The sequence below is a fragment of the Coturnix japonica genome, chromosome 3, assembly GCF_054131305.1.
Source record: "Coturnix japonica strain WE chromosome 3, WE-NBRP24, whole genome shotgun sequence".
In the NCBI taxonomy this organism is placed as follows: domain Eukaryota; kingdom Metazoa; phylum Chordata; class Aves; order Galliformes; family Phasianidae; genus Coturnix; species Coturnix japonica.
The window spans coordinates 44,195,476-44,220,672 of record NC_140665.1 but is presented as its reverse complement, the minus strand read 5'-3'; the positions used below and the strand labels follow the sequence as shown (position 1 = coordinate 44,220,672).

At 43.4% G+C, this 25,197-nt stretch overlaps 1 protein-coding gene across 1 annotated transcript in view; it reads right to left on the bottom strand.

Annotated features, from left to right (window-relative positions):
* UTRN (utrophin) overlaps window positions 1–21,235 on the bottom strand; it is a 326,938-nt gene extending 305,703 nt beyond the window's left edge. Inside the window, exons 1-2 of the mRNA XM_085541440.1 lie at window positions 21,126–21,235; window positions 20,727–20,881 (exon numbers count right to left, since the gene is read on the bottom strand). Coding sequence (XP_085397566.1) covers window positions 20,727–20,805 — 79 coding nt within the window. The 5' untranslated portion in view covers window positions 20,806–20,881; window positions 21,126–21,235. The remainder of the gene's footprint in view (window positions 1–20,726; window positions 20,882–21,125) is intronic.
* Between the last annotated feature and the right edge of the window lie 3,962 nt (window positions 21,236–25,197).

Here is a 25,197-nt window from a genome sequence, read left to right as displayed (position 1 = left end):
GAGAAAAAAAAAGCAGAACACCAAAGCAAGTTGTATTTATGCAAGTGAGCTGCAGCTGGCATACAAGCTCTCCCATCTCTGTTATTCTGCCTTCAGCTCACCCAACATTCGAGTATTTGTGTACCATACCTAAATTCAATCTGACATCAGACAGCGTTCATTACGTAATATACTTTGTAACTGTATTATTCCCATGTACTTCCATATAAACTTTTATACTGTTTAAGTATCATTTATGAGAGTTATATAAATGAAGCACTGCAAAATTTCATTGCTGCTTTTTCTTTTTTACTTTATATCACAATCACAGAACTAAACTTTTTCTTGTTGTCTTTGATCTGCTTGTAGGTGCTTTTTTGGGTTGCAGCTTAAAATCACTGTTAGCTCTGACATATTCCATTCCTTGTTAAAGAAGTTTGACTCAGTGTCACTTCCTATCACAGAAGTACTTCAGATCAGCCACAGGAGGCAGCAGGAAGATAAACAAACCAATCCTCCCTTGGCATACAGCACTCCTAAACATGGAAAAACAGACATCTCTATGATAAAGACTTTAAGAGCTTAGTTTACAAGACAAGCACGGTAATGTAGAAGTTCGGCTAGGTCTGTGGTAAATTAGAAACAGAACTCTGTGCAAGTGTAACTAAATTATTGTTTATTATGTATTAAGAAGCACCTCAGCATTAACTACCATTAGTAAAACTTGTACTAATGACTGTATACAAGGTCAGAGGTCACTGAGAAGCAGCTCTGCTGTAGATGCAATCAAATAACCACAGAACAAATTACAAGAGAGTTCATTGACTCTTCTCACTCCCAAGTGACCATCAGGCCCTATTACGCTAACAAGGTTGTACCTCCTATTCCAGCATGATTAATACCCAGAGCTCCTCTCAGTTGCTATGATGTCCATTCAGTTTCCCCACACCCTCAACAAGCAGTTCCAGCCAAAACCACCAAGGGCACTACTGATGTAAGTTGGCTTGACATTTGTTCCACGGCTTCAGCAAACCAACCCCATCAGCAGCCTGCTTCCAAAAAGGCTGCACAAGATCAAAACCACTGCTTCAACAAGGAAGTCTGCTTGGAAGTCCTGCCAGAGCAGCAGTGACATCAGAAGGGAGTCCCAACACACCACTTCAGAGTCGTAACCAATCCTATGGCCCACACACCCCACAGAGCTCAAGGATGGGATGCAGTACAGACCCTGTGAGCAGAAAACAGGGTTTATTCAGACATTTTTCCTTCTTCTGAATCCCACTTTCTGTTACAAAATAGCCAAGATTTGGGAGGTACAAGTCATGATCACATTCAGGCTGTTTCTGAAAGGGCGCAAAAAGGCTCAAGCTGTGGCAATCTCAAAGCCATGCAAGGCTTGGGAGGTAGAAATTAAGAAGACAGTGAACACAGTGAACACTTCCAACCAAGTCCGCTACTAATAAAAATTACATAGAGCTTCAACAGATCCAGCCAAGTTTTTTTTCTAAAGTTTAAAAAAAAAAAAAAAAGACTAATAAAACTGCACGTCTAGAACTGCTATAACAATAAGGAAGTTTCCATTTCATTTGCTTCAACTTGCACTGCCCTGGAAGCACCCCTTGCATCACACTGGCAGTAGCATATAGTCACAAGAATTCCAAAACTGCTTCGGTGTATCTCAGCTGCAACAGAGATTCTTCGCTATTGACAATAAAAAACAGAAACTGATGGATTTTAAGTCCATGCCAATGAGTGCTTTCTTGACCAAAAAATACCTACATCTTGGAATAACGTTGGAAGAGTTTTCTGAACATCCTAAGTAGAAAGTAGTGACCTCATCCACAGCAACTTCACACAAACGCAACAGAAGTGTTCCAAGCAGTCAGCTTGAGCAGATGTCCTCCAACATGGTTTTAGCATAACCCAAATTCTTTTTACACAGTGCAGGCAACAAAGCATTCACTGCAGAGACCAACTTCACCAAACGATCTTCCAGTACACTGTCACTAGACTCCCAGTGCCTGCCAGGAAAGCACTGCTGAGCTCAGCCCTGCAGTCAGTTCTCCTTCCTTTCTGGCACCGAGCAGTGCAAAAGGCAGCAAGTGATAGACAAGGGAGGAGGGGATGGGAGCCATATAAATCCCATGTTCTTATATAAAATCTATTGCCAAAGCGTAAGCTAGGTAGACTATAGCAACTGTATACCTCCTGTTTGTATTAGCAAGTTATCATGAGACCTTTGGCTATGATTTATAAAGAATGCATACAAGAAATGCAAACACTACTTTTTATATTACATTTCACACACCTGGTTTATATTAACTGCTAACATTTGAGGATTTCATCAATCCCATCCCCTCTGTCCCCACAGCCCAGGTGTCTGCTGCAGCCTGAACAAAGCAAGGATGTAAATCCACCCCCTCCTTGGGCTGCTCCAGCTGTGTCAGAGAGGCAGTACATCTTGACTACCCTGGACTAACACATGTAATATATTGTTATTTGGGCCAGGTCAAGGCAGCAGAAATCTTCTTGCCCTTATCTCAAAGTTACTATCCTGGGGAACTCTTCTACACCCAGCTCATCTGAAAAATCAAAGGTACTATAGGATTACATTCTTACAGTCTTTAAAACCTCTGTGCTCTTTCCATCATGGAAGGCCTAGTCCACATTTGCAATGATAAAAGAGAAAGGAGCAGGAAGTCATGGTAAGCTTTTTTGTTTGCTTTCTTTTATGAATTGTTTGTTTTCTTAAATAAAACTAGGCTGCAGCGTTAAAGGTAAAGTCTGATCTTCCTGAATGTCATTGATGGTTCCCTGGACAAAGCTGAAGATCTGAGCTACAAATAACCTCAACATCATATGCATCCATCAAGCTCAAAGTCTATGACTACTGAAAGCACAGAAAAGAGGCACAGAGAAAATTGATTTTATAGCTTTCCTTTCTGATTGATAAAGGGAAGGAAAAACATCACTATTCAGCAGTATAAGCAGGCCTCGTTTGCAAAGAAACCAGTACCTCGAAAATCAACAAGTGTTGTGATAGTGCTCCAGAAGTATGATGATAGCATAAACAGGTCTTTAGCACTTCAAATTTCAGCTGCACGTGCATTCTAAATTATAGTCTTCCTTACCAGCAAAAAAAGATCATCTTGATAAGAAGGCTCTGACGTTAAGAGCTGCATAGGTTGAAAAAAACAGTCAAGAGAAGTTTTATCCTATAAAGTAGGATCATTCTGGATCATTCACACTAGGTCATTCACTTTAAGGAACCAAAGACTTGCAGCTAGATTACTAAGAAGCAAACTATTGCCAGCAGCCAACTATACTGACAGATTGCATCCAACTGAGATTAGTAGGTTTTTAAAAGCAATTTAGTGGTCTAAGTCGTCCCACCAACTGGGAACCAAATTTAGGAAAACTACACATGGAAAAGTCCCAGTTGCTTCAGTGCTATCTGCTTAGAGTTATTTCTGCTGACAAATTACAAAGGGAAACAAGGGACAGAGCAGGATGAAAGAAGGGCAAACAAATGAACAAACCTATCCATATTAAAATGGATCAGTATCTAGATCAGGTTTAACTGTTAGGAAAATGAGAGGGTTCCTAAAATGAGTAAGTGGATCCAAATTCATTAATAGGTGTTTTAAACAGACAAGCACACAGTTCATATCAGGCAGTTGTATCGTCCAGCCAGTACCTGCTATCATACTAAATGTGATATATTAGACGTAGAAAATGCTTTTCTTTTTCCCAGTTTCTTTTCTCTTAAGCTGGAAGAATTTTCAGACACTTTTTGAGCACATTCACCTACTCCCCACTTTTATGCATCAACACCGATCCCTCCAAACTAGAAGGCTCACAGAGAAGTCATCACTTGGGGTTAAATTTTAAACAGAACAGGTTTCATTTGCATAGGTCTGGTTAATGAAGAAAAGACTGGCAGTGGTTACAACCTCCTATCCTTCCATCCTGAATTTTAACTGCCTATAGTTGGCTGACCTTAGACCAGCCTTCCCACCTGAGAAGATCCGCATGGATAACTTCTCCCTTAATTGCACACCAAGGAGTTCACCCACCTTCACATTACACACAGCCTTAACTGGTGAAATGTGAATTGCACTATTTTTATTTATAGGTCAGCCCTATTCTTTTAACTTGTATATCTCCATTCCTCTTCTAGATTTGTCAAGCTTTCTTCTTGGAAGTGAGCTTCCCCTCGCCCCTTGTGTAGGCTCCCCTCAGTCTGGGCAGGATGCCACAGGAGAACAAGGCCAGTTGAAGAAGAAAGTCAGCTTGAAAAAATTAAGGAAAGGAAGTGAGCACTCCTCAAACGTCTCCACGAAATGAAGAATTTCACTTGAATTGGAAGGAGAGTATCTTTCCCTCTCCAGCACATTAATATCACAGACAACGCAGGACAGACCACAGGAGATACATCACTGCTGAAACCAAGTGGTAATTTATAGAAACCTTTAATGAATGCTTTTTATTTTAAAGAGAGTCTACAGTGTGACTACTTGAATCTCAGTGAAACGTAGATATCCACTGGAGAAGGTACAAAGCTTTTCCCCTGCGTAAGCAGTTTAGAAAATAGAGATCTGACAGAATAAATGACAATCCATAACACAAGATTCATTTACAGAATCAAACCGATTCAACTCCAGACATCCTTATTCAGCAAATTTTGTACGTGCTTTTTTTGACGTGGTTTTTTGAACACGAACTTTTGCAAAGAAACCACAAATTTTGCATAGAGCAGCTTGCAAGATCCTGAAGAAATTTTCTGCCAACGCTCTGTGACACCATGGTGTTAATCCACCATATAAATATTCAAATATATTCATGAGTAACTGCTCTAAGGCAGTATGTGTGGTTATACGGCTACGCGGCCACATCCACACTTTGCTCACTGCACAAATGCTCCTCCCTGGGATGGAAATGCATAGTCAGGTTGTAAGAATTTTTCTGAGAATTCAGCAAAGTTCCACTGAAATGGGGTGGAGAAACAACCAATAAAAAGCACACTGGCCAGCCCAGGGCACTCTCATGCCAAGTTAAAGAACTCCTCAAGTAAAGCAGGAACATCCAATTTTCCTTGCAGATGGAGCATATTTAAAACTCCCTTCGGAACAGGGTAAGCTACTGCTTCCAGACTTCTACCCAACCATGAATCAAAAGCAGACCTGAACAATTCCTGTCAGAATGAAATTCCACATGAATGTTTGCAGAGGGACAGAGGAAAAGGCGACCACTTTGTACACCAAGCATCCCTTAAGCACTAACAGAACTACCAAAAGACTATGGGGAGAGCTTAGAGGATCACATCACAGCTAAACATGGAAGCTCAAAGAGGCTAAAGATAGCCATCTACATCCTCCACAGCTGATCACTGGGTCAAGAACTACACAGGCAGCAGAGCAAAGCTAAAATAAGTTTGGGAACCGACAGGCTTGTTTTATACTAACACAGAGTCTGGGACTCTGGCTTAAGCATAAAGGGAAAATGTAAGATTAGATGTCTTTTTTTTTTTTCCTCCCCACACACATTTTTCATCCACAGCGAAGAGCCAAATGTCATTTTAGAAAAAAAAAAAAGCAGAAGAACTCAGGGCCAAGGAGGTATTTTCTACTATTATTTCACCTAGATGTACATTTTATATATATCTCCCTTGAAGATGTCATTTTAAAAATCAGTCACTCTTGTGTGTGTGTGTATATATATATATATGTGTGTGTGTGTGCATATATATATATACATATATGTTTGTGTGTGTGTATATATATATTCTTACTTAAGAATATAAAGTAAATTTTCTTATTCAAAATCAAATACATGGTTATTCAAATTGAATTTAGCTGTTTATTTTACAGAAGGAAATTTGAGAGAGGATTTTATAAGAAACTACTTAAAGCTGAAAGGACTCGTTTAACTAGTTCTGCTTATTATGAAAAAGAAATTGCAATCACCGGATCAGCTTTTGTTTAATTTTCAGCAGAGAAAACCCACACACCTTGATTTAACGCACAACCCTTTATTATAGAGATGCAATTAAAGTTGCTTCCTCTTACTTTGAAAAACAAAATGGCACTTCTTATTTTTAAACACACGCTGGGATCGCATAGCAGTAGGTAACATATTCATTTAAATCACCGGTAGATGATCATTTGTTATGAGCTGGATGACTTTCAAAGATGTGACCTGGCTGACCCACCCAGGCTTCTCAGCCCTATTCTTGTCTCTCTAGATTTTGCAAAGGAGGGTTAAAGAAAGAGTCTGATGGTTGTTGTATAGGAGAAATTTTTTAGGCAATAAAAACCTATCTTGTTCCCCCTGCTTAAGGCTGCATTATTTGAAATAGTACTTTAACCAAAAATTCTTTGCTGTTGCTCTGTGCACTAATTGAATAATCATGTAGGAAAACAGTCAGACAGATAGGTTTTATAACACTTTCAAGCTATCTACACCTTATACAGCAGGAGAAAACTGTATTCTCACTGAAATTAGATTTCACAATTCAACAGACTTTGGAAAAAAAGCTTTCACGATACTCCAAACTGCAGCAGACTTCAATTTAATCATCCAAAAAGAAGATGGAAAAGGAATTTTAAAAGAAGAAAAAAAAAAAAGAGAGAGGATATATTCTTTAAGTACGCAATAACACAGACATAAAGCAGATATAAAGGAGAGTTCCACCCAACTCACACACATTATATTTGTTCACTTGCAACACTGCAGCCCAGAGAATAGATGCAGATTTAAATCCATCATGACAGCCTTAGATTCTCACCAAAATCAAATATAATTAATTCAATTACTCTTTAAAGACTTTCAATAACGTAAATTGTGATAATCCCAATTCACCTGCTCTGTCAGCTAATGACCTTTTGGCTCTGCTGAATTCTGGGCAGCCAAAACTGCATTATTTCTTTCTCTTCATTGTCCTGTAGATGAGAGCTGAGCCTCAAACGTCTACAACCTCCTTACATTTTTCTGGCAGCACAAGAGGCTCCAAATAGGATAGAAAGTTAAGATCCTTTCAGAGTGCTGGAACAATATGAAAGGAACCTTAATGCAAGTGGGAATACCAGGCAGAAATAATGTCTTGTAAGGAACAAAACTCCTTTTTTCTGCCCTCTGTCTTCCAGCCCCAAGAAGGAAAAAAAAAAAACAATTATGCGCATTTTTTTATATACAAAGAGGGGAAAAAGGCATTAGTTTAGTAGACATAACAACCCAAAACAATAAGAAAAAAGACAAGTTATATGAAACAAACAAAGACATAACATTGCACAATTTCCCTCCTCCTTCCCACACAAATTATGCAGAACACTTTCACCAGCAGGTTGCACCATTCCAGGCCACATAAGTTAATTCAGATGACCTCTACAGTATGTCAGCATCTTCCAGCCATGCATTCCATCACAAAAAATCATATTGTTTCACCCTTTATCTTTTTTTCTTTCCCCAAGGAGTAAAAAAAAGTCTTACAATTTCAATTATTTTTATTATATGTGCACATGACTACAAATTAAACCCAGAGACAAGGCCAAAATAAGATACTGTAACAAAAGGTGACAAGAAACGGGGTGGAAAATAAATAAATAAGCAAAACATCTCTCAACAGTTAGTGATTCTACCTGGGTATTACATACAGTTAATCATCACCACCTGCCTAATGGTGTACGCTCCCATTCCCTGACAGCAGCGGGGGCAGTGCAACAGAGGAAAGGATGCACCAGGACTTCACAACTGGCAGTAAACTCCATTATTTCATTTTCTCTGCCCAAATCATGTTAAAACCAAAACTTCTACAAAAATAGATTGTGCAGAGTGAATTACTCATGCTTTTTCCTAGCCAGCTCCAGTGGTACGATCAGCAATAGCTCCTATCTCCTCTGTAGGCCTGTTCAACACATTCATATTAGTGCAGAAAAACCTTCACTGTCAAGCAAAGGCTTCATCTCAAAATTAATCTCCTAAACTTGAATCCTCTAAGGATGAATGCAACGGCACAGAATTTCTTGAACCTCATACTGGAAGGACATGAAGAACAAGAGCAAACCTGATGTGTAAAATAGGTTAAGGTTTTCAGGACCCTTCATTTCTCGTGCTAGCTTTCTCAGTTCCAAAGGCATTGCATCCAGCCCATAGGCAAGCCAACCACCACATTCCGTGTAATACTTTGTCCTGAGAAAATAAAACCCACACACTGGGGTTGAACTATGTTTTTATAAAGCTATAAACAACAGGATCCACTAGGTATTATCTGTTCTTCTTTTACCCCGTTTTCTCCTGAAGAAAATGTATCCTGCCTTAGAAATAAGGATTATATGCTAATTGGCCCTGATCTAACCCAGTAATCCCTCATGTTGGAAGTAGCATCAAATGAACAAGCAAAAAACATTTTCAAGAGAAACACTGAAGTATCAGCAAGAACCAGGAGTGGCTGCAATGGAAGCATGCCCTAGAGCGGACGTTCCACTCACACATTCCTCTGCAAGGCTGGGACCTTCTCAGCTGCACTGACACGCAATGCACCCTAGCATGCGTTTCCTGATAGAATTTAGCAGCCCCAAACAACAGCAACCTCACCAAGCAAGTCACCAAGAATCACACCCCAACTGCACCAATGATAGCACACCATTATAGTTCAAGTGGCAGATCACACCATACAAATCAATGCCAGCAGGCATTTAACCAGAATAATCCTGCATAATCCAACTAGAAGCACACCTGCCAGCTCAGTGCTACAACTCCCATCCTCAAGCCAACAAGCTCTGCACCATGCAGCACCAGAGCTCAACACTCACTGGCCAGCATCAGCCAAACCCTTCAGTTCCACAGACATATCCCCCATGTTCCTCCAGGTCAATCATGGACTATTTTTTGTCCAAAGGATCTACAGCTATGTGGTGACATAATGCCCCTCTGTGTACAAACCTGAGGTCCTCTCCTTTTTACACTTCTCAGTATTTGCAGTATGACACTAATATAAGCTTTATATTTGTTAGTGTATCTGGGGCAAGCAACTACAACATCCCTTTTATTTTTTCCCCTACATTGGGTTCCTGTTCAAAAATGTTATCAGAACCATCCCTGTGTGCGGGCCAGCCACCCTGCAATACAAGAGCTGACATCATGGTAACGCTAAGTTCTTTCGCAGCCACCAACCACCACAGTGGACAGATGGTTGCTAATGCCAGCAACACAAGGGTTTGTTTGGGTTGTTTTATTTTTGGGGGGGGAAAGGAGACCGATGTTCCTTTTTTCTAGCTCTTGATTTATGAGCTTGCAATGCCTTTCTGCAGGTCAGATGAGCAACTTTCAGCACCAAATTTTAGTACAGAGATCTCAATGTAAGCTTCAGCACACAGGCAAGCTTCTTAAATCCTCTTCAGGCTTTAAGTCTTAGACACGGTCATCAAGCAATACATCTCTAGTGCAAAAAAAATATACAAAAAACTCTCCCCAGAACATAGTTGGATTTTGTGCTTGACTTGGTAAGAAGCACCCTGAGCTCTCTCTAGACCCACACATCATTCCTGGCATATCCTCACTGTGCAACACCAGGAGAACAGACTACAGCTCACCCTACACTCCTGCCTGGTGCTTAGGGCAATGGTCAGTGGTTGGAAACCATTTCAAAATTTGGACTGGCATTTCAAGAGTGACAAGTCAGCACAAGGGCTCTAATTAAGAGGCAATTACAGGAAAGATGGGCACCACCCCAAACTCCCCCCACCCACCCGTGACTGTTTTGGAAAAAATAACACCTGCATGTTTGTCATCACCCCGGACAGCTGGGGCCCTTGAGATGACACAGGAACAAGGATGCTGCACAGGCTTCAACCAGGACAAAACACTCTCAGCATTCCTGTAATAATACTGTAATAAACTGGTAGCAAACTTCAGGAGCTGTTCAATTAAAGTTATGAGGATGATGCCTTAAAACACTCAAGTCTTTTTGTAGATAGCAAAGGACTCTTCCCTACTCATGGCTCTGGAAGCACCGGGTCCATAATTTCTCATTAGGTACCTGAAAGGTTTTCTAGCCTAGGCCTACATGATAACTGCCCTAAGCTCATTCTGCACCACACTTTCTCTGTACAACCATTCATAGCAGCATCTCAGCAAATAACTCAGTCTTCACTGGAGTTATCTCCAATGAAGACAACTGGAAAATCATTTTTCTTCTCCCAGTAGATGACTTCTGGATCAGCGAGGTGAAGAGAAAGATGCATCAGAGGCTGTATCCTGACTTCCTCCATCTAATTCACTGGATTTTTAGACTCACTCATTGAGTTGTTCTCTATCCACAGAGTAGATGAGACGGTACCTGTAACACAGGAGCTGTGATGCCCTCAGGCACAGCCCTGACACAGCCACAGGGGTAAAGTCACAAGGCCACACTCCAGAGCAACAGAACCCAGTGCTATCCTGTCCATTCTGCCTTCACTCATATAGGGTTGAGGACAGTATGGAAAAATGCCTCTCCAGCTCTTTAGGACTTCCTCACATGCACAATGCAGCAGACATGGCCTCAGTCACAGTAGCCTTCCCCCAGCCAAAAGGAAAAGTATGAAGCTAAGCAAGATACATACAAGGGAAGCAGCACACACACGAAAAAGAGCAACTGCTGGGAAGAACGGAAGTTATGATTTTCAAAAAGCAACATTTGGAGATATTTGGTTTGTTTGGGGTAATTATTTTTAACTGCATATCATGTTCAAAAACCAACTCTCCCATACTTGGAATTCAACAGGACATCTATTTTTAAATATTATTCATTCCATGACCAATCATTTGGAGAGACAAGACAACTGGTAATAAATCAGGGCCACAAACAACTACAAAATGCACTTGCTGGAAATCAGCTCAGCTGACTATTCTCTGCTGTCATCACCTTTCACATGAACCTTCCAGCTTCTGGCTCTTATGTGCCACAACACCTGCCCTGCATAAAACAGACTGCATCACATAAATTCAGGATAACACATCTTAACTCCAGCTACTCCAGAACACACCTTTCAAATACAGACTGTGCCAGCGCAGACAGACACATACAGAAAGGCAGGTTTGACACTTAGGCAGAGAGTGGACTACTGTACTTTACAGTTGTAACATTGAGCCTAAAATTAAAAGACATCAGTGTCCCAGCTTCATTGCCAGTGCTCATAGGAGACAGGTGAGAAAAGTTAGCTTCTGTCCAACACATGTCCTTCTAATCCAGCCAATATATTCTGGAAGCTGTCTTATAGCATGCAACACAAAGACAGCACACACGGACACCAAGACCGTCCTGCTATGACTCAGCTTGGCCAGACCACGGAACCTCGCTTTTCTCGCATAAAATTTGATTTCTCTGAGAGGGAACAGAACTTCGACTTAATTTTGACTGCAAACAAACTGGTAGCAATCACCCCCCAAAACCACCCATTTCACAAGATCAGTAGCAAACTATTCCATCTTATAACTTACAGGAAGCAAAAATGTTTAAAGATTAACCCACTGCCTTTCTTCTCAATTATGGTACTTTACGACACGCAAAGAGCTCTGTTACACCCCAACCACACCGTGTGCATCACTCCAAATTAAGTGATCTTTCAAAGAAAATAATTTGGATAAAGTTGGGATTTTTTTATTTTTTTTTTTAATTTTCAAAAAATTGAGTTATGACTATTTTTCAACTCTTCAAAAGGGCAGATAACAGCAGGACAAGGGGAAACGGTTTCAAGTTGATGGAGGGAAGATTTAGGTTGGATGTCGGGGAAATTCTTTACTCTGGGAGTGGTGAGGTACTGACACAGGCTGCCCAAAGAGGCTATGGATGCTCCATCCTTGGAGGTGTTTAAGGCCAAGTTGAATGGGGCCCTGGGCAGCCTGGTCTAGCATTAAGTGTGGACTTTGGTGGCCCTGCTTGTGGCAGAAAGGTTGGAGACTTGTGACCTTTGAGGTCTCTTTCAACCCAAGAAATTCTGTGATTCTCTTCACAGAGATGAACACACACAATAATGCCAGCATGTAAACACTATTTAAAGATAGTAGCTATCATGCTTAAGTTTTTAATACTGCCTAGTGAGAAGAGTAAGTCGTTACCACACAGTGACAGGAAACCTCCAGCAGTTCTCACAGGTAGAGGATAAAGTCCCCAAGAACAGTCAGGAATTTTTATTTTCTATTTTTTTGCTCTGATAGAGTAGGAAAAACAAACAGCCTTCATGACCTACTATGGAAGTTATTTCCCCTCCTAGAGCAAACACAAACAAAAACATACAATTCACACGGAATTCATTAACATCAAGTTTCCTGAGTTTTAGAACCACTGACTTTATTACAGACTAAATGAAAACATTTCAGAAGAGCTACAAAAAAAGATCCTGAGAAATCAGACCAGAGGCCTCGTGGCAGGACCTCACACTCTCCCTGCCACACACACAAACATGGAACAAAGGTACAGATGGTGTACTTATCCTTTTGGCATAAAAAAGGGCATTTTGTCCAGTTCTGAAAAGATGTCACTTCGAAGCTCTACTGCAGGGCAGCAGTTAACACCTCCAGTGACACAGCAGCTACTCCTCCCTGACACCTCAACAGCCCTGGATGTTTTGACAGATCTGGTTTCCTCTAGATCAGAAAGTACTGAGAAAAACATCCACTTGGAAACATGCTGCAAATAGTTGCCATCAGTTTCCCCCAAATCCACAAACAGAAGAAAAAGTGGTATGAAGTACCCTGGCAACTGAAGCAGCCTCCTTAGAACTGGAGTACAGCTGCTAAATCTGCATCTCTACTCAACATTTCACCTAAGGGTAAAAGGATCAGGGAAGCAGGAGCTTTATTAAGACACACAGTACCAAGTTAAGAGCCCAGCACCCATCGCATGTCTGTAAAGCATCCCAGTAAAGTCACAGAAAGCAAAGAACTGCCATTCCTTTAACACTTTTCCTGTAACTGAGAATGAGCTTTCAGTCAATGTTCAGACAGTAGGGCAAAAGTGAACTTCAGTTAGACTTCAATTGCCTACAAAAACGAAAGAGGGAACAAACCCTAAGTGGTATGACATTTGTGATAGTGGGAGCAACCCCATTTGAGTTCTTCCTTTCTCTTTCATTTGTTCAATTAAGAAAGTGCTGGTTGTGCAGTCCAGTACAGAATTCACTTTCACACTGATAAAACATTCAACATTTGATTTCTTTTAACAAGACAGCAACATGACCTTCCTGAAGCTATGGTATGCTTCACAGCTTTAGTTAAATTTCAAATGGCCAATGAATCCAGAACAACATTTGCTTAGTTTTTAGGGGGTTGTTTAGGTGGCTAAAGGGTCCTTTTGCCTTCAGTTATCTTGGTGTTCAAACAGTAGAGCTCAGGTTGTTAGGAAAAGCTAAAACCTAAACTGCCTGAAACGCAGCCTATTCTGAGGCATCAGTCAGAACAAAGACACACAGGACACTGAGGATGCAATGGTGCTGTGGACCTAAGCCAAGGTGAACTTGCAGCTGTCTGGAGAGTTTGCTCCTATCCTCAGCACCCAGGAGCAAGCTGTGTCCTTGTCTGACTCTACCTGGGCACCACACTTACCTGGTGCTCCATCACACACCACTCTACGCAGATAGCAAAACACATAAGCATTTTGGGGGGAGAAAGGCCAAAGCAAATATTTCACATCAGTATTGTGACTTTTAACAGCTTTCAGATTACATTTAATAAATTCCTACTGAACAGCGCATTAAATTGCCTAAAAATAGATTAAAATTGTATTTCAAAAGAGTGGAGTAAAATAAACCAGAAAGCTCTAAAGCGGGCACTACAGCCAGGTCCAAGAGAAACATTCCTGAACACATGGGAAAAGCATCCAAAACAGAAGGATTACACACCCTGAGAGCAAAACTATACTCAGAGAAAGTCTGCTACTTTGAGCTTCCACGAAGTCTTTTTCTCAAGAAAGAGATACCACATCAACAAAATGCATTCCCATGAAGCTTTACAAGAAGCCTCATCCAAGAACAAGATGTATGTGTGGAAACCAGAAAAGAGTGAGAGCAATGAACTCTCTTTGAAAACTATTTATGCTGATCTTAGCTGTTGCTCATTATTAAGTCGTAACAGAAGTTAAAGCCTTGAAAGAGGGAACAGAAAGGTCTTGGTCTATTGGCATTTAAATACTCTGCTTATTCTCTTAATATAACCGTATTGTATGTTATAATAATTAAAGTAACATAGATACCAAAAGGCTCTGCCCTATACCAAGCCTGATTCCATAAATTCCCAAATAAATCTTCTCCTTTTCTTCTTCATACACAGAGTGTTCTTTGTTCACTCAGGATACTGTGGTCATTCAGCAACAATTAAAAAATCTAGCAAAGCACTTCAGAGCTTACACATCACACCACTTTCTCCAATCAATAACCTGTAACGTTATATGCCAGGAGCACATTCCACCTTTGGTCCTCTGCCACGATCTAAATTGGGAAGGGAGCAAAGATGACATTTGATGCTAGATAATAAAAGCAGAGTACAAAAGAATTAACTGAAGTTCTTTGTGAAATGAATTCAACAGACCCATTAAAGAATATTTTTTTATTGCTTAAGTGCGTGTTTCTCCACAGCTAAGTGCATGAGCCAGTGACTGTCGTAAAGATGTTGAATTCTTCTACAAAGGATTAGGAAACAGTTTTTGGATGTTGGATACTAATTCTGTTTTCAACCAGGCAAGAGGGAAAGCTGTCAAAGTCCAGAAGGAATCTTTGTTACCAATAATTTCTGATTGCGTACTCCCTAAAGTTAACCAGTGAATTAATGCTAAGAAAATGCATCTAATCTGACATTTAGCCACAGCTTTTCCTAATAATGTGTATCCGGTATTTCTGAGATACAAGTTACTCTTCCACCAAAGCTGGGAGCCACCCCAGCTCCCACCAGCGGAAAACTCAGCAGTGCTTCACCACTTCATCCACACTCAGAGGGAAACACAGAGAAAGCTTCATTTTGACATGAGAACTGCATTTAAATTTCAAAAGAAATTTATAGATGAGCCTAAACAGTGTTGATAAATGGGGCCCACTGCATCCCTCGGCTCCCACCCAGGGCTGATGGTCAGAGGAAAGACACAGCCTCAACACACCCAGACAGCCTTAGGACTGCCATGGGCTCCACACGAGCCAGGCAGGAGGAAGCACAGCTGCCTGCACACTCCCTGCAGCAGTCATCCACCCCCTGGCAGCACTCCTGGCATAACGCAGCACACCAGCCCTGAGCAACTGCAGAAGGTAAAGGCAAGTGTTTGTGTGCTGCCTGGGGTCCTTCTTGTGCCACTGCTCAACATGCTCAGCTCAGTTACCAGGAACAAAATAAGTTGTTCCTCTCACTTCCTCACTCCAAATAGACCATGAGATGTTCTGGTAGTCCCTTCAAAGAAAAAGGGCCCAAAATGTCACATTCTAATAAATAGCAATTTCTTGCTTTTCTATTTTGAAAACAGATGTTTCACCATCTTTGCAGCTGTATCTATTTACAGGACAGTCAGCTTTTGCTTCATTCCCAAAACTATAGCTTGCAAACCCAAAGATGCCAGAGGGCTCTTCTATTTACTTTTACTGTTATTTTTGTCACTACCTTCAAAGTCCCAGTTTTCTTCTGAGCATATACTGTCACTTTTGGAAACTATAGCTCAGCTCACTTCCTCATTTAGTTCCAGAAACACAAGACAGGGGAGGAAGACATAAAGCAGACTTCTGACAAACTACGGAACGCTAAAACTTAATCTTTCATCAACACAATAAGAAGTCAGACAATGAAACTCCTCCCTCCCACCTCACCACGTTTAAACCCTATTATTCATTCTTCAGGCTGTTATTAAGTCATCCAAACTAGATATGGTTTCCCCCAACTTTGGGCAGCAAGCATCTCTGCTCCCAAGACTGGTGTGAACAGCTGTGGGCTTCTCAGAGAATTTTCCTTCAGAGGAAAGATGCTGTATAACAAAAACAGCACGTTATGCAGGCTCTGAGCACACTAATATATACAGCTACCTGGCAGCCCCAAAACAAAACTGGCTCACTTCAAGTATACCTTCAATGTCTTCCCCACATATGCTGAATTACATACGCCAGTCCATCCCCCTACATCCCCCCACGCCAGCATCCTCCACATACTGAAGACTCAAATACAAATACTGCCTTACTCTTCCCTGCTCTGTGAGTCATTACACAGAGGTGATCCTGTCAAGAGAAACATCCAAGGAGAGGCAATAAAGTGACAAGCCATTGTGGAGATATGGCTAAATCTTTGTTAAACTGGCCAGTGTTGTGAACTTGGGCTGTTTCTTTACACATATGCACATCATTTTCCTTAGACTTCTTGAGATTCATCCATCTTCATCAGACTCCATGGCTGAGGGGGAGGTAGTGAAGGAATACTGCAGGTCTCTGGGTCTGCTGCTTCCCGTCCACCCCTCCCCCCAAAGTCATCCTTGAAAACGGGGGTCTTGCACAGCAGCAGCCACTTCTCCCCACTGTGACTTTTGACCCCTTCAGAGGCCTGAACTACAACAGGCAGCGAGTGCCTCATGCAGCAGCTCCTGCACAGGGTTATTTCTTCATTTCCTGGCAGAGCACACAGAAATCAATGGGCTGCTTTTATGGTTTGGGTTTTTTTCTTTCCCTAAGGAGCCTTGCTTTCTATTCCAAGGCAAAGTCGTGCTTCAAGCACATGGTATGGCATATGTTATTTCTTTAGCTACCAATCAAGAGACTAGAGGAAACTAGTCTGGTATATATATATTTGCCATTTCATGACAGCTATAGCATCACCCTAGAACTGTCTTCATCACAGTACCTAATCTGTCCACAGAGGACAAGGCAGCAATAGCTGACAGAAAGGAGCCAGCCTAAAGCAACCTTGAGGTTTATTTTTGACAACTCCGTTTTAGCAGCTAGAAATAAGGACCTGTGAATTTACCACTTGTCCACGTCGCCTCACCGGTTCATGCTCTGTAGGAACATCCCTGGAAAGATCACGCCATGCAAAAGCAGCTGTGCCCATCCTGCATGCACCAGACAGATCTGAAGGGCACGCTTGCAGCCAGTTCGCACTGATTAAACCAAGGTGACAGACAAGAAATGGCCACATAGGGTCAGGCTGAAGGAATGTCTGCAGAGGCAAAGCACAGTGTCCCAGGGCAGGGCAGCTGCAGGCATCACTTCATGAGGACAGAACAGCAGTACTTCTCAGAAGAGTTGCTCAAGAACTACAAAAATAAGTTAGTCTCTTAAAGCAGCCTTTCAGCAAAATGTATTAAATGTAATTAAAAATGTAAGGTAGATGAGAATTAAGTTCCTTTCCTTTTAGACAGGAACTCCTATCTTTAAATGCACCAGAGGTATACAGTAATCTGCCAGCGATGTTTTTCCTGTCATGTCTTACTGCTTAATTACATATTGCCATTCCAAACTACCAAGACAGATTTTAAGCAAGTTCTTCTTTTTTCCATAATTAATCATAGCAAAGATTCATCTGTTCTTCAAGCATGGTGATGACAGCCCTGCTTTCACCACAGCAAGGCAATCAGCCCCCAGCACTCCTTCCCAAAAGCGAAGAGGGAAGATCACCTATTTGTACAAGACACTGTTCGAAGATACAAACTGGCTTTGTATGTGTAACTTCGTAGCAAAGCAGAACAGAAAAGCTGCTTTTCCACAGCAAGCAGCCATGTAGAGGTAAAGGCATAGCACAGACTACACACATACTAAATATCCAACCCACAAACCCAGCAAAGCCACCCAGCCAGTGAGTCTCCAGCCCTGGCTCACAGGAAGGGAGGCAAACATGAGGCATCCTCCCTTTGGATTATCACAGCAGCACAGTTATTTTAGAGGTGGCTTTAGTTGCTGCTGCAGTCTATTCTAAGTGCAGAAGATGTCTCATCAAAACCAGCCTGTATCTGCTGCACTGAAACCATCCAGGGCAGAAAATAAAGGCTAACTGGACAACAGTAAAGTCTTACTCTCTTCCCTCAGTGTCATAGATTACTAAAGTGAGATCACTGGATAAACCCAACACTTTTCCTTTGCACAGTCAAGCATTTATCACTTACAACAACTACAGCATATAGCACTCCCACAAGTTTTCTTACGGAACACTGAAGGAAAAAGTGTTTTCAACACAATAACATACAAGGATCTTTTTTCAGAAGCACAATTCTATCAATCCTGTTTGGGGATGAATTAGATAGCCTGCACTATCACTTCTTCCATCTGTGAAATCCTGTGATAGAGGATTGCACAAGTAACATACATAAAATCCCAACCCTCTGTTAATTTATTTTGATTGCTCTATAGAAAAAATCATGATTCGCTGCAACACTCTTCTAGTCCTCTCGTGATCTGTTGGCAGCTTTCCCGTGACAAGTCATTAAGAAAGAAGTCACACAGCCGGTTCCTCTCATAAGAACAGGTACAGATGGGCACCACACAGTCCAGGGCAGCAGTAGAACCCCACAAGTCTTAATTGCATTCTCACAAGAGCAGCATTAGATCCACACTCACGTTTTCAATAAGCCACCACCACACTCCTGTCATCTGTAGGACTTTTTTGGTTGCTCCCCAGTTCCCCTAAACAAGACAACTAAAGCAACAATAGTTTGAGTCTGCTAGGTTGCTAAAGTTTAAGCTTACACATAAGTATTTAGAAATATTCTTACCAGCTAAGGGCCTGTCTTTGGAAAACATTTCCATTGTGAACGATTCTTCTTCCTCCAAATTATAACAAGATATTTAAAATGTGTATTTGCACGCTCTGTTGATTCGCTGCTAGATATGGTACATGTTACTGGTTATGAGTTTATAGAATAGTAGAATCGATAAGGTTGACAAAGACCTCTAAGATAACCTAGTCCAACCACTGATCCATCACCATGCCCACTAACCCACCTCCCTCACTGCCACCTCTAAATGCTTCTCGAACACCTTCAAGGATGGAACACCACTCATTTTCTATTGCAAAACAAAGTAAAGCAGAGACCATAAATCTTAGCTGACTCTGCACCCTGTGTCCTCAAACAGACGCAGACTCCAGAGATCTCAAATAGCAGCAAGTTACAAGGTAATGCTCCTACTGTTCTCCTGTCACACAGTGAAGGCCATCCCATGCCGGAGAAATGAGCCCAGCAATAAACAACTCTGTTCATTTTGATACTTTAAAAGGAAAAACACACTCCTTTCCACGTAACTAAGAAAAATGGAAGCAGAGACAGTAATATCTTCCCCAGTCCTGACAACTGGCCTTTAATTTGCTGCCATGGGTACTGCAGTGAACTTCAGCCCTTTCATTAGGGAATTCCTCCCATGGATTCACTCGATGGGAAAGGTTCAGATCCAGTCGTGCTATATAGTGATCAGCTTCACAAGCTCACGCACCCAGATCCAAGTCAGAGTAGCATTTTCTTAAATGACCAACTATATAAAAGCAATCTCTGCTCACAATTGCTTGCATAGCACACAAATCCTTTACCCTTCTAAGTCTAAGAACGTAAGTAACTTTCTCATTGACAGAGAGAAAATTTACAGTGGTTTTAACAGGACAGTTACAATTGGCCTCATAAACCCAAACAACAGCAGTCACTGCACCACCCGTGCATCCAAGGAAAACCTCAAACACAGCCAAGCTCCCTGGGATGTACCATAGATGGACAGCACATGTTATACACAGACACACAAACTGTCTGACAGGTTCTGCCTACATGCCTACAGCCAAGTAAAGTCACATCCAAGCTTTAGAAATAACAGAAGAATCACAGAATTGTAGGGGTAGGAAGGGACCTCTAGAGATCATCGAGTCCAACCCCCCTGCCAAAGCAGGCTCCCTACACCACTTATACAGGCACTACAGCACTCAAAGCTCCAAGACACAACTGTTCCTTTCCTAAACTGCACTTTCAGAAGTTAAGAGAGACTCTGCTCACCACAGCTCTCATAAGAGAAACATCAGAGAACTGTCTATGCAACCATCCAGTTTCAAATCCACACACGCTCCATCTGACAGATCGAGGCACAGTCAGTGGAGGAGTTACAGATTTTAATGCATGGAACTTCACTGTTTTTCTTTTTAGAAAGCACGCTATGTAAATTACACGTATAGAATAAACCCTCTGCCACGGGTGGCACTCGGCACTTCAAAAAGAAAAGAGCCTTTGAGGCTAAAGCCGTGGGCAGCCAGACACCAACCTCAGACAGCAACCTGCCAAGGTGTAAGCAACGCACTTCTACACCTACTGAGTCTCCGCTCCTGACTTGAGGACGGCCCCTCACCTCCCCGGCACCCACCAGAGCCTCAGATAGACCGAGACGTATCAAAACAAAGCACAATCCTCATTAACCTTCATATCTGCCGGAGGAAGCGCCCGAGCCGGGAGCCTCACACGGCTGCTTTATGCGGAGAGGGAAACGCACCGCTTTACTGCACGGGTATCAGCGCGGCACGGCATCGCTGCTCCGAGCGGGGATAAGAGCTGCCAACGGCACGTTGCATAAGAGCACCGTAAGCACACGGTTATTTACAAAAGCAGAGGTAATTACAACGCGGGAGGTGGATGGCAAACAAACAGACCCGACTAACGATTAATAAATAAATAAACAAAAATAAAACGGAGGGAGATAGACGCACAACTCCTGCTGCTCAGCGGCGGGACAGCCGCGGGACGCTCCGCTCTCAGGACCCCGTCGAAGTGAACCGAGCGCTCTGCCTCTTACCGGAGCGGGACTTGATGATGTCTCCGAACTCTCCGTGCGACGCGGCGGCCCCCTCCTCGGGCGGGGCGACTCGGGCCATGCCGCCGCGCTGCGGCTCCGCTGCCGACGCCGCTAAGCGCCCCGCAGGAGGGCTCCCATGGGTCCCGACTCGGCACCTGGAGGCGAGCAAAGAGGCGGCGTGACACGGCCGCCACACCCCCGCCAAGACCCGGCCCGGAAGGGGGTGCCGGGGGCGGCCCGAAGCCCCGCTCCCGCTCGGGGGCGGCCGGTAGGAGGCCCCCGCCCGGCCCCGGCGCTTCCCGTCCCGGCTCCCCGCTGCGAGGCCCCTTCTCCGGCGGGGAGCCGGGAACGAACTCGGCCCCGTCCCGCCCCACGCCCACCCGCCCCGACGCCGCTCACCGCTCGGACGCGGCGGCGGGAGCGGCCCCGTTTCCCTCCGCTCGGCTCCTCCCGTCCCGCGGCGCCGACGAAGCCACAACTTTCCTGCCGGCCGCCGCCCCTCCTCCGGCCCGCGCGGCTCCTCCCCCGGCCCCCTTTGTTAGCCGGGCAACGCGGCGGCTGCGGGAGAGCGCCCAGGGCTCGCTCCGAGGGGCGGGGCGGTGCCCGCCGCGGGACACGGCCGGGACGGGGCGGGGCGGGGCGGGACGCGGCTCCTCCCCCGGCCCCCGCGGCCCAGAGGCCGGGGATCCCGCGGGGCGGGCGCGGCTCGGCGTGGTCAGCGCGGCTCCGCCCTCGGAGCCTCCCCGGCCGCACCTGAGCGCCGCCCCGCCCCGCCCCGCCACACAGGAGGAGTTAGCGCCGGGTCTGCCGCCGTCCTGCTGTGGGGGAGCTGAGGGCCGGGTCGGATGCCTGGCCTGGGATGCCTGACCCGTTTCAGTTTACCCCGGTAGCGTCTCCTTTTCCTTTTTCTTCTTTAGGCAGGAAGCGTCACTTTCTCCTTTGAACCGCGGAAAGGCAATGGAGTGAGGAGGCTGAACGCTACCTCGGAGAAGCGGCAGAACTCATTTTCCCGGTGCTCTTCAGACGTGCCTCTTTGCACAGCAATGCTCGCTCTGCTGCTGATCAAAGTCTGAGCTTTCCCACCTAGTTACCGAGGCTGTCGGCTTCTCACTTGCAAGGGCTGTAATGTTTATATTCGGGTCTTTAGGCACAAAGTCCGTCGAGGAAATAAAGAAAAAAAGATGGGAAAAAAATATAGGAAAATAAAAGCCCCAAAGCCCTCGATGTCTTTAAGAAGGCAAAGACAAGCAGATGCAGAAAAAGAAACCGAGAAGAAATGTGCTGAGATGTGGAGCCCTTGAACTCTGACCTGAGAGTAAATAACACCTTGTTCCATAATGCATGGAAACAAGAGAGTCGTGCCTCTACTCGGCTCCTTGTCTTTGCTCTCAGCATTTCTGTGTTTGGAAAACACCCATAACCGATAGGATTGCCACAGCCAAGAATTGTGTGTATCTCATTACCTGGGACTGACAGCTATCATAATAATAATGCCTGTTCATTCATCACTGCTTTGTCATCGTTTCAGAAAACCGCTGTATATTTAGGAAGAGGGGACCAGATTTTAACATTAGGTGGCTTATTTTTAGTTGAAGCTTGGCTGCCTTTGTGTATAAACTCCCTCGGAGCTCCTCTACATCGCTCATCTTGTTAATATTTAATGTACTTTTGTTCCGTCACTTTTTCCACTGCTCCTGCTCACCACTGTTACCAGGGGCTGCTGGGGACACAGATTTGGAGCAGCTTCCTTACAGCCACCCCATCCAGCAGCACTCAGTTACACTTCTTGATTAAGCTCAGAACTGTTTTTGCCACAGACAGCAAACCTCATGTCAGGAAGCTCCTGGTACAGAAAACAAAGGGGTGGACCCACAGCCCAACAAACAGACCAGGCTGGGGGTAGAGCGCCCTTCAAAGTGCCCATCACCTTCACCACCATGTTTCCATCTGGTCACCCCTGCATTGTTCGTGTGACTATACTTCCATATCCACAAATTGTCACTTCAGAGGTTCTCTCAACGCTATTTTTAGCATCTCATTAGATTCGATATCTATTGATTAGATAAGATTCAAGGCAATTTTGTGCGCATAAAGTACACTGAAACTTTGTATCCTAAGTTTCAGCCATTTTTAATAGCTTCATTATAAAACCCCCCTAAAATTACCCTGTATTAATAGAAATGCTGACATCCTTTTAACTGCAGCGACATTAATTGCAGCCACCATAATTTATCATCATTCTGAAGAATATAACCCTAGAAGTACATTAAACAAGAGTGCATTAATGAACAATTACAGTAATCAATTTACCCTCCTGACATAACTCTAAGCTGGAGCAGAAAACCACCATCATCAAAAAGACAGAAACCCTTGGTCAACATTGTGCTGCCACAGTCTGTAAGGGCAGGTGACAGCAGTAAGTCAGAGTCTCTTTGGTACAAACTGTTTCCTGTTTTTGGGGGTTTTGCTTTGTTTTGTTTTTGTGATGCTTCACCCTCCTTTGAACAGCAGTACTGTGTACCAGCACAGGTTTGTTTAGTGGCTAAATGAATACATTAATACAGCTTTGACAATGGCAGTGTTTATTGGTTAGTGGAACTCGAGGGAATGGCTTCAAGCTGCGGCAGGGGAGATTCAGGCTGGACATTAGGAAATATTACTGCTCAGAATGGGTGGTCAGGCACTGGAATGGACTGCACAGGGAGGTGGTGGAGTCACCAACCCTGTGGATGTTCAAGGAAAGACTGGATGTTGTATTGAGGGCCATGGTTTAGTGGGAGCTATTGGTAATAAGTGAATGTTTGGACTGGATGATCTTTTAGGTCTTTTCCAACCTTGGTGACTCTGCACTCTGTTATTTCAAAGGCAGGCAGTAGGAGAAGATGACATTTATTCCTTACAAAACATACAAAGCATTCTGTGAACCTTCCCAATATACAATGAATACAAACCCATTTAAACAACAACAACAAAAGCAAGTACAACATATACACTTTTCCGCAAATAACCATGACTTTTTAATTTTGCCTGACATTAGACCAGGAAACCTGGTATGTGTCACTATTTCTTTGCTGTATCCTGGTAAATAATCATAGCAGACGTTTTGTACTTGCCCCCTTAAGAAGTTTCCCAACCAGAAGAATAATTTAAGATATTGCATACGAGATCGCTCAGGTGTTAATAAAATCTCTTTCTGCTGCAGAACATGGTTCATTAACTTCCATACCAGGATGGTGGCACAGCCCTGCCCACCAAAAGCAGCAGCAACCCTTGCACAGACTGCACTTGGTAGACTGTGCCTTTTACCCTCCTGAATCATGCAAGGACACGGGTGGTTACCAAGGTGGACAAGAGCCAACCTAGAAATTCCTTGGCATTGATCTCTGCAGCTGCGGTCCAGAAGCTGCATAGCTGCTCTCACAGCCCTGAACAGATGTTCACAGATTTGGCCTCCAGCAAGGAGAAGTCTGACCAGGATATGCCACATCTACCAAAGCATCCCTTCAGAAAACCCCACTTTAGCTGCACACACGACTACCATTGGCATCATATTTTCAAAACGTGAGCTGGCAGGTGCTCTACAGGCCATGGCATTGGACAAAGCGCGTGCACACATCTCTGTGCTGCCTGAGTCATCTTGCTTTGCACTGCTTCACGCTTTCATGCTTGTTTCAAGCTGGCCTGAGTAAAGACAGTGACCTCCATCAGAAGGGCCTGGCTTAAAGTCTGCAGTTCTTCAGGGAGCGGGAGTGCGTCTAAGAGATGTTTGTCAGATCCTAGTTAAATAACTGCTGTGTTAGAATCTCTGTGGGCAGTAATTATTGTTCCATTTTCTTCTATTAGGCAGTCCTGAATGAAGCCATGAAAATTGCTTTGAAATCACAGCAGACAAAGAGGAAACTTTTGGACATCGTTTATTTTGGGATGTTCCAAACCAAAGCTATCTTCCAAATCAAAAAAGAAGCCCAGCCCTGCCAAGTCCCTAATCACTGAAACGAAGAGAGAGACCACAAAACTGAATGAAAAGATGATTTAAACTATTTTCCCACTCAGAAAATGCCTTTTTTTTTTTCTGGAGTTACTGTCAAAAGAAAATGAGGGAGCATCAAAAAGCCTTAATGCATCAGTGCTGTATTTAACTGGAGGTGGCATGCAGAGGCCAAGAGCTTGAGAAGAAAACAACACTGCTTTGAAAGGAAGAACTCAAAACTTTGTATCTCAGAAAATAAAAATTCCTACTGGTATATTTAAAGAATTTTCCAAGCACATTAGACCAAGATTTTTCTTACAGTGTCCACTATACTGTGCCATTATAACTGTAACATAATACCCAAGCACGCACTTACAATTGAAGCACTTAAAGACTAATCTTAAAAACATTTACCAGGTACACCAGAGCCAGATTATTTATAGCACAGTAGTACCAAAGGGCTCCGCCAGGACGAGCTGCCATTGTGAGAGAGAAAATATA